Source organism: Oncorhynchus kisutch, linkage group LG17, assembly GCF_002021735.2.
Source record: "Oncorhynchus kisutch isolate 150728-3 linkage group LG17, Okis_V2, whole genome shotgun sequence".
Lineage (NCBI taxonomy): Eukaryota > Metazoa > Chordata > Actinopteri > Salmoniformes > Salmonidae > Oncorhynchus > Oncorhynchus kisutch.
Window position 1 is genome coordinate 15,919,651 of NC_034190.2, and position 10,160 is coordinate 15,929,810.

Below are 10,160 nucleotides of genomic sequence, written 5' to 3' on the forward strand. Positions count from 1 at the left end.
CCTAGAATATGTGGACGTCTATAAGTACCTAGGTGTCTGGCTAGACTGCAAACTCTCCTTCCAGACTCATATCAAACATCTCCAATCGAAAATCAAATCAAGAGTCGGCTTTCTATTCCGCAACAAAGCCTCCTTCACTCAAGCCGCCAAGCTTACCCTAGTAAAACTGACTATCCTACCGATCCTCGACTTCGGCGATGTCATCTACAAAATGGCTTCCAACACTCTACTCAGCAAACTGGATGCAGTCTATCACAGTGCCATCCGTTTTGTCACTAAAGCACCTTATACTACCCACCACTGCGACTTGTATGCTCTAGTCGGCTGGCCCTCGCTACATATTCGTCGCCAGACCCACTGGCTCCAGGTCATCTACAAGTCTATGCTAGGTAAAGCTCCGCCTTATCTCAGCTCACTGGTCACGATGGCAACACCCATCCGTAGCACGCGCTCCAGCAGGTGTATCTCACTGATCATCCCTAAAGCCAACACCTCATTTGGCCGCCTTTCGTTCCAGTACTCTGCTGCCTGTGACTGGAACGAATTGCAAAAATCGCTGAAGTTGGAGACTTTCATCTCCCTCACCAACTTCAAACATCAGCTATCTGAGCAGCTAACCGATCGCTGCAGCTGTACATAGTCTATTGGTAAATAGCCCACCCTTTTCACCTACCTCATCCCCGTACTGTTTTTATTTATTTACTTTTCTGCTCTTCTGCACACCAATATCTCTACCTGTACATGACCATCTGATCTTTTATCACTCCAGTGTTAATCTGCAAAATTGTAATTATTTGCCTACCTCCTCATGCCTTTTGCACACATTGTATATAGACCCCCCCTTCGTTTTCTACTGTGTTATTGACTTGTTAATTGTTTACTCCATGTGTAACTCTTTGTTGTATGCTCACACTGCTATGCTTTATCTTGGCCAGGTCGCAGTTGCAAATGAGAACTTGTTCTCAACTAGCCTACCTGGTTAAATAAAGGTGAAATAAAAAATAAAAAAGTAGTATTTTACTGGTTGACTTTCAAGGTATCTTTACTTTTACTCATGTATGACAATTTGGTACTTTTTTCAGTGTGTGTGTGTGTGTGTGTGTGTGTGTGTGTGTGTGTGTGTGTGTGTGTGTGTGTGTGTGTGTGTGTGTGTGTGTGTGTGTGTGTGTGTGTGTGCGCGCGCGTGTCAGATCAAATCAAATTTTATTTGTCACATGCTTCATAAACAACAGGTGTAGACTAGCAGTGAAATGCTTACTTACACAGAGTTAAAGATAAAAAAGTTAAATAATTGAAATAGTGACACAAAGAATGAATAACAAATAACAATAACGAGTAAGAAATAACTTGGCTGTATGCAGGGAGGACAAGTACTGAGTCAATGTGCAGGGGTATGAGGTACATGTAGGTAGGGTTAAAGTGACTAGGCAGCAGGCTAGATAATAGACAGTAGTGACAGCGGGTAGCCATTTTAATAGCTGTTTAGCAGTCTTGTTTAGCAGTCTGATTTAGCAGTCTTGTTTAGCAGTCTTGTTTAGCAGTCTTGTTTAGCAGTCTGATTTAGCAGTCTTGTTTAGCAGTCTGATTTAGCAGTCTTGTTTAGCAGTCTGATTTAGCAGTCTGATTTAGCAGTCTGGTTTAGCAGTCTTGTTTAGCAGTCTTGTTTAGCAGTCTTATTTAGCAGTCTGATTTAGCAGTTTTGTTTAGCAGTCTTGTTTAGCAGTCTTGTTTAGCAGTCTGATTTAGCAGTCTTGTTTAGCAGTCTTGTTTAGCAGTCTGATTTAGCAGTCTGATTTAGCGGTCTTGTTTAGCGGTCTTGTTTAGCGGTCTTGTTTAGCGGTCTTGTTTAGCGGTCTTGTTTAGCGGTCTGATTTAGCGGTCTTGTTTAGCAGTCTGATTTAGCAGTCTTGTTTAGCAGTCTGATTTAGCAGTCTGATTTAGCAGTCTTGTTTAGCAGTCTCATGGCATCGGGGTTGCTGTTCAGGGTCCTGTTTGTTCCAGACTTGGTGCATCGGTAGCAGAGAGAACAGTCGCGCGGTAGCAGAGAGAGAGAACAGTCTATGACTTGAGTGGCTGGAGTCTTGGACATTTTTAGGGCCTTCCTCTGACACCGCCGTTTCTTACACTGCTGTTCCTCCGCGGGACAACACACACACACTCAGCGACAGGCGTGACGGCAATTAGAATCAGACACACACACACACTCTTTCTCTACATGTGCGGATACACACACACACACACTGACAAAAACACACTACACATACAAAAACACACACACAAACCGCTCATGGTCACCAATTGTCATCCATCTCACTGTGATGATGTGTGTGTGTGTGTGTCTGATTCTGCGTGCCGTCACGCCTGCCACTGAGTGTGTGTGTGTTGTCTAGCGGAGGAACAGCAGTGTAAGAAACTGTGGTGTAAGCAGGCGAGAGGACTTATTGTTGACTATGCAAGAAATCCCAGACATGATCCACTAATCCTAACAGCCATCCTATAATCACTTCCTCCTCTTTTAACTTTAGAAAGAGGTAATGGAGGATGGCTTTCTGCTTCTGCTCTCTCCCTCTGCCTCTCTCTCTTTCTGCTTTTACTTCTGCTCTCTCGCTCAACCCCCTCATCTCCCATTCTCTTTTATATCTCTCTCACCCTCTCTTTCTCTCTATCTCTCTCTCTCCCTCTTACCCTCCAATATCTCTCTTAGTTGCTCTCTCATTTTTGCCCTCGCCCCTTCTCTCTCACTGTTATTTAATGGTCAGACCCTCTCTCTCTCAGTCTCCCCCTACAGGAGGCTGTAATAATCGTGATGTTCTCTCAGTCTCCCCCTACAGGAGGCTGTAATAATCGTGATGTTCTCTCTCAGTCTCCCCCTACAGGAGGCTGTAATAATCGTGATGTTCTCTCAGTCTCCCCCTACAGGAGGCTGTAATAATCGTGATGTTCTCTCAGTCTCCCCCTACAGGAGGCTGTAATAATCGTGATGTTCTCTCTCAGTCTCCCCCTACAGGAGGCTGTAATAATTGTGATGTTCTCTCTCAGTCTCCCCATACAGGAGGCTGTAATAATCGTGATGTTCTCTCTCAGTCTCCCTCTACAGGAGGCTGTAATAATCATGGTGTTCTCTCTGTCTCCCTCTACAGGAGGCTGTAATAATCATGGTTCTCTGTCTCCCTCTACAGGAGGCTGTAAGAACTGTGATGTTCTCTCTCTCAGTCTCCCCCTACAGGAGGCTGTAATAATCGTGATGTTCTCTCTCTCAGTCTCCCCCTACAGGAGGCTGTAATAACCATGATGTTCTCTCTCTCAGTCTCCCCCTACAGGAGGCTGTAATAACCGTGATGTTCTCTCTCTGTCTCCCCCTACAGGAGGCTGTAATAATCATGGTGTTCTCTCTCTCTGTCTCCCCCTACAGGAGGCTGTAATAATCGTGGTGTTCTCTCTCTCTGTCTCCCTCCACAGGAGGCTGTAATAATCGTGATGTACTCTCTCAGTCTCCCTCTACAGGAGCCTGTAATAATCATGTTGTTCTCTCTATCTGTCTCCCTCTACAGGAGGCTGTAATAATCATGCTGTTCTCTCTATCTGTCTCCATCTACAGGAGGCTGTAATAATCATGCTGTTCTCTCTCTGTCTCCGTCTACAGGAGGCTGTAATAATCGTGATGTTCTCTCTGTCTCCCCATACAGGAGGCTGTAATAATCATGGTGTTCTCTCTGTCTCCCTCTACAGGAGGCTGTAATAATCATGGTTCTCTGTCTCCCTCTACAGGAGGCTGTAATAACCGTGATGTTCTCTCTCAGTCTCCTCCTACAGGAGGCTGTAATAATCGTGGTGTTCTCTCTCTCAGTCTCTCCCTACAGGAGGCTGTAATAATCGTGATGTTCTCTCTCTCAGTCTCCCCCTACAGGAGGCTGTAATAACCATGATGTTCTCTCTCTCAGTCTCCCCCTACAGGAGGCTGTAATAACCGTGATGTTCTCTCTCAGTCTCCCCCTACAGGAGGCTGTAATAATCACGGTGTTCTCTCTCTCTGTCTCCCTCTACAGGAGGCTGTAATAATCAGGGTGTTCTCTCTATCTGTCTCCCTCCACAGGAGGCTGTAATTATCAGGGTGTTCTCTCTATCTGTCTCCCTCTACAGGAGGCTGTAATAATCATGGTGTTCTCTCTATCTGTCTCCCTCTACAGGAGGCTGTAATAATCATGGTGTTCTCTCTATCTGTCTCCCTCTACAGGAGGCTGTAATAATCATGGTGTTCTCTCTCTCTGTCTCCCCCTACAGGAGGCTGTAATAATCGTGGTGTTCTCTCTCTCTGTCTCCCTCCACAGGAGGCTGTAATAATCGTGATGTACTCTCTCAGTCTCCCTCTACAGGAGCCTGTAATAATCATGGTGTTCTCTCTATCTGTCTCCCTCTACAGGAGGCTGTAATAATCATGCTGTTCTCTCTATCTGTCTCCGTCTACAGGAGGCTGTAATAATCATGCTGTTCTCTCTCTGTCTCCGTCTACAGGAGGCTGTAATAATCGTGATGTTCTCTCTGTCTCCCCATACAGGAGGCTGTAATAATCGTGATGTTCTCTCTCTGTCTCCCTCTACAGGAGGCTGTAATAATCATGATGTTCTCTCAGTCTCCCTCTACAGGAGGCTGTAATATTCATGGTGTTCTCTCTCAGTCTCCCCCTACAGGAGCCTGTAATAATAATGGTGTTCTCTCTCTCTGTCTCCCCCTACAGGAGGCTGTAATAATCGTGGTGTTCTCTCTATCTGTCTCCATCTACAGGAGGCTGTAATAATCAGGGTGTTCTCTCTATCTGTCTCCCTCTACAGGAGGCTGTAATAATCAGGGTGTTCTCTCTATCTGTCTCCCTCTACAGGAGGCTGTAATAATCATGGTGTTCTCTCTCTCTGTCAGTCTCCCCCTACAGGAGGCTGTAATAATCATGGTGTTCTCTCTATCTGTCTCCCTCAACAGGAGTCTGTAATAATCATGGTGTTCTCTCTGTCTCCCCATACGGGAGTCTGTAATAATCATGGTGTTCTCTCTATCTGTCTCCCTCTACAGGAGGCTGTAATAATCATGGTGTTCTCTCTCAGTCTCCCCCTACAGGAGGCTGTAATAATCATGGTGTTCTCTCAGTCTCCCTCTACAGGAGGCTGTAATAATCATGGTGTTCTCTCTCTCAGTCTCCTTCTACAGAAGGCAGTAATAACCGTGATGTTCTCTGTCAGTCTCCCCCTACAGGAGGCTGTAATAATCATGGTGTTCTCTCTCTCTGTCTCCCTCTACAGGAGGCTGTAATATTCATGGTGTTCTCTCTGTCTCCCCCTACAGGAGCCTGTAAAATTCGTGGTGTTCTCTCTCTCTGTCTCCCTCTACAGGAGGCTGTAATAATCAGGGTGTTCTCTCTATCTGTCTCCCTCCACAGGAGGCTGTAATAACCGTGATGTTCTCTCTGTCAGTCTCCCCCTACAGGAGGCTGTAATAATCATGGTGTTCTCTCTATCTGTCTCCCTCTACAGGAGGCTGTAATATTCATGGTGTTCTCTCTCAGTCTCCCCCTACAGGAGGCTGGAATAATCATGGTGTTCTCTCTCTTTGTCTCCCCCCACAGGAGGCTGTAATAATCAGGCTGTTCTCTCTATCTGTCTCCCCCTACAGAATGCAGTAATAATCAGGGTGTTCTCTCTCTCAGTCTCCCTCTACAGGAGCCTGTATTAATCATGGTGTTCTCTCGATCTGTCTCCCTCTACAGGAGGCTGTAATAATCATGCTGTTCTCTCTCTCTGTCTCCCTCTACAGGAGGCTGTAATAATCATGGTGTTCTCTCTGTCTCCCCCTACAGGAGGCTGAAATAATCGTGGTTTTCTCTCTATCTGTCTCCGTCGACAGGAGGCTGTAATAATCATGGTGTTCTCTCTCTCTGTCTCCCTCTACAGGAGGCTGTAATAATCATGGTGTTCTCTCTCAGTCTCCCCCTACAGGAGGCTGTAATAATCATGGTGTTCTCTCTATCTGTCTCCCTCTACAGGAGGCTGTAATAATCATGGTGTTCTCTCAGTCTCCCTCTACAGGATGCTGTAATAATCGTGATGTTCTCTGTCAGTCTCCCCCTACAGGAGGCTGTAATAATCATGGTGTTCTCTCTCTCTGTCTCCCCCTACAGGAGGCTGTATTAATTGAGATGTTCTCTCTCTCAGTCTCCCTCTACAGGAGGCTGTAATAATCGTGATGTTCTCTCTCTCTGTCTCCCTCTACAGGAGGCTGTAATAATTGTGGTGTTCTCTCTCTGTCTCCCTCTACAGGAGGCTGTAATAATCGTGGTGTTCTCTCTCTCATTCTCCCCCTACAGGAGGCTGTAATAATCGTGGTGTTCTCTCTCTGTCTCCCTCTACAGGACGCTGTAATAATAATGGTGTTCTCTCTGTCATTCTCCCCCTACAGGAGGCTGTAATAATCATGGTGTTCTCTCTCTGTCTCCCCCTAAAGGAGTTTGTAATGATCGTGGTGTTCTCTCTGTCTCCCTCTACAGGAGGCTGTAATGATCGTGGTGTTCTCTCTCTGTCTCCCTCTACAGGACGCTGTAATAATAATGGTGTTCTCTCTCTCAGTCTCCCCCTACAGGAGGCTGTAAAAATCATGGTGTTCTCTCTCTGTCTCCCCATAAAGGAGTTTGTAATGATCGTGGTGTTCTCTCTGTCTCCCTCTACAGGAGGCTGTAATGATCGTGGTGTTCTCTCTCTGTCTCCCTCTACAGGAGGCTGTAATAATTGTGATGTTTTCTCTCAGTCTCCCCCTACAGGAGGCTGTAATAATCGTTATGTTCTCTCTATCTGTCGTCCCCTACAGGAGTTTGTAATGATCGTGGTGTTCTCTCTATCTGTCGTCCCCTACAGGAGTTTGTAATGATCATGGTGTTCTCTCTCTGTCTCCCTCTACAGGAGGCTGTAATAATCGTTATGTTCTCTCTCTGTCTCCCTCTACAGGAGGCTGTAATAATCATGATGTTCTCTCTCTGTCTCCCTCTACAGGAGGCTGTAATAATCGTGATGTTCTCTCTATCTGTCGTCCCCTACAGGAGTTTGTAATGATCGTGGTGTTTGGTCTGGAATACGTTGTGAGGGTTTGGGCGTCCGGCTGCTGCTGTCGCTACAGAGGATGGCAGGGGAGACTACGCTTCGCCAGGAAACCCTTCTGCATCATAGGCAAGACGCTGTGTTTGTGTTTATCTGTGTATGCAAGTGTGTGTCTGTTCACCTACAAGTTCATTTTTATCAGGTTTTCAGGTTTTTCTTTACTCATGTTCACACTGGGTTGATTGGTTGATTGCATTTATTTGTTAATAAAATGTAGCAGGCTGCTCCAGCCAGAGACAACATTACATACATTGTTTCCAGTGAGCAATAGCTAATGGATAGCCTTACCAAGGCTGAGCGTGTGTACTGAATATGCACGTGTGTGTACTGAATGTGTATGTGCGTGTACATATCCATGCAGTGTAGCTTAAATACCCCCTCTCACCTATCTTTCTTTTTTCTTCCCCCTCTTCTTTCTTCCCCTTCTTCTCTTTCTTCCCCCTGTTCTTTCTTCCCCTTCTTGTCTTTCTTCCCCCTCTTCTTTCTTCCCCTTCTTCTCTTTCTTGCCCCTCTTCTTTCTTCCCCCTCTTCTCTTTCTTCCCCATCTACTCTTTCTTCCCCCTCTTCTCTTTCTTCCCCCTTTTCTCTTTCTTCCCGCTCTACTCTTTTCCCCCCTCTTTTCTTTCTTCCCCCTCTACTCTTTCTTCCCCCTCTTCTTTCTTCCCCTTCTTCTCTTTCATCCCCCTTTTCTCTTTTTCCCCCTCTTTTCTTTCTTCCCCCTCTTCTTTCTTCCCCCTCTTCTCTTTTTCCCCCTCTACTCTTTCTTCCCCCTCTACTCTTTCTTCCCCCTCTTCTCTTTCTTTCCCCTCTTCTCTTTCTTCCCCCTTTTTCTTTCTTCCCCCTCTTCTCTTTCTTCCCCTTCTTCTCTTTCTTCCCCCTCTTCTCTTTCTTCCCCCTCTACTCTTTCTTCCCCCTCTACTCTTTCTTCCCCCTCTTCTTTCTTCCCCCTCTTCTCTTTCTTCCCCCTTTTCTCTTTTTCCCCCTCTTTTCTTTCTTCCCCCTCTTCTTTCTTCCCCCTCTTCTCTTTTTCCCCCTCTACTCTTTCTTCCCCCTCTACTCTTTCTTCCCCCTCTTCTCTTTCTTTCCCCTCTTCTCTTTCTTCCCCCTTTTTCTTTCTTCCCCCTCTTCTCTTTCTTCCCCTTCTTCTCTTTCTTCCCCCTCTTCTCTTTCTTCCCCCTCTACTCTTTCTTCCCCCTCTACTCTTTCTTCCCCCTCTTCTTTCTTCCCCCTCTTCTCTTTCTTCCCCCTCTACTCTTTCTTCCCCCTCTACTCTTTCTTCCCCCTCTTCTTTCTTCCCCTTAGCTTTCTTCCCCCTCTTCTCTTTCTTCCCCCTCTACTCTTTCTTCCACCTCTACTCTTTCTTCCCCCTCTTCTTTCTTCCCCTTCTTCTCTTTCTTCCCCTTCTTATCTTTCTTCCTCCTCTACTCTTTCTTCCCCCTCTTCTTTCTTCCCCTTCTTCTCTTTCTTCCCCTTCTTCTCTTTCTTCCCCCTCTACTCTTTCTTCCCCCTCTTCTTTCTTCCCCTTCTTCTCTTTCTTCCCCTTCTTCTCTTTCTTCCCCCTCTACTCTTTCTTCCCCTCTTCTCTTTCTTCCCCCTCTACTCTTTCTTCCCCCTCTTCTTTCTTCCCCCTCTTCTTTCTTCCCCTTCTTCTCTTTCTTCCCCCTCTACTCTTTCTTCCCCCTCTTCTTTCTTCCCCCTCTTCTTTCTTCCCCCTCTTCTCTTTCTTCCCCCTCTTCTTTCTTCCCCCTCTTCTTTCTTCCCGCTCTACTCTTTCTTCCCCTTCTGCTCTTTCTTCCCCCTCTTTCTTCCCCCTCTTCTCTTTCTTCCCCCTCTACTCTTTCTTCCCCCTCTTCTCTTTCTTCCCCTCTTCTCTTTCTTCCCCTTCTTCTCTTTCTTCCCCTTCTTCTCTTTCTTCCCCTTCTTCTCTTTCTTCCCCCTCTACTCTTTCTTCCCCCTCTACTCTTTCTTCCCCCTCTACTCTTTCTTCCCCCTCTACTCTTTCTTCCCCCTCTACTCTTTCTTCCCCCTCTTCTTTCTTCCCCCTCTTCTTTCTTCCCCCTCTTCTTTCTTCCCCCTACTCTTTCTTCCCCCTCTTCTTTCTTCCCCTTCTTCTCTTTCTTCCCCTTCTTATCTTTCTTCCCCCTCTACTCTTTCTTCCCCCTCTTCTTTCTTCCCCTTCTTCTCTTTCTTCCCCTTCTTCTCTTTCTTCCACCTCTACTCTTTCTTCCCCCTCTTCTTTCTTCCCCTTCTTCTCTTTCTTCCCCCTCTACTCTTTCTTCCCCCTCTTCTCTTTCTTCCCCCTCTTCTTTCTTCCCCCTCTTCTTTCTTCCCCTTCTTCTCTTTCTTCCCCTTCTTCTCTTTCTTCCCCCTCTTCTCTTTCTTCCCGCTCTACTCTTTCTTCTCCCTCTACTCTTTCTTCCCCCTCTTCTCTTTCTTCCCCTTCTTCTCTTTCTTCCCCCTCTTCTCTTTCTTCCCGCTCTACTCTTTCTTCCCCCTCTACTCTTTCTTCCCCCTCTACTCTTTCTTCCCCCTCTACTCTTTCTTCCCCCTCTTCTCTTTCTTCCCCCTCTTCTCTTTCTTCCCCCTCTTCTCTTTCTTCCCCCTCTACTCTTTCTTCCCCCTCTTCTCTTTCTTCCCCCTCAACTCTTTCTTCCCCCTCTTCTCTTTCTTCCCCCTTTTTCTTTCTTCCCCCTCTTCTCTTTCTTCCCCCTTTTTCTTTCTTCCCCCTCTTCTCTTTCTTCCCGCTCTACTCTTTCTTCCCCCTCTACTCTTTCTTCCCCCTCTTCTCTTTCTTCCCCCTTTTTCTTTCTTCCCCCTCTACTCTTTCTTCCCCCTCTTCTCTTTCTTCCCCCTTTTTCCCTCTTCCCGCTCTACTCTTTCTTCCCCCTCTACTCTTTCTTCCCCCTCTTCTCTTTTTCCCCCTTCTTCCCTCCATAGACTTCATAGTGTTTGTGGTGTCCTTGGCGGTGATCGCAGCGGGCACCCAGGGGAACGTCTTTGCAACCTCTGCCCTGCGCAGCATGC

At 46.5% G+C, this 10,160-nt stretch overlaps 1 protein-coding gene across 1 annotated transcript in view; it reads left to right on the forward strand.

The window, feature by feature from the left end:
• Positions 1-10,160, forward strand: part of LOC109908485 (potassium voltage-gated channel subfamily KQT member 4) — a 123,616-nt gene that overhangs the window by 85,256 nt on the left and 28,200 nt on the right. The window contains exons 3-4 of the mRNA XM_031795202.1: positions 7,079-7,205; positions 10,074-10,160. The exon at positions 10,074-10,160 is cut by the window's right edge and continues 89 nt beyond it. Of these exons, the coding sequence (XP_031651062.1) occupies positions 7,079-7,205; positions 10,074-10,160 (214 nt within the window). The remainder of the gene's footprint in view (positions 1-7,078; positions 7,206-10,073) is intronic.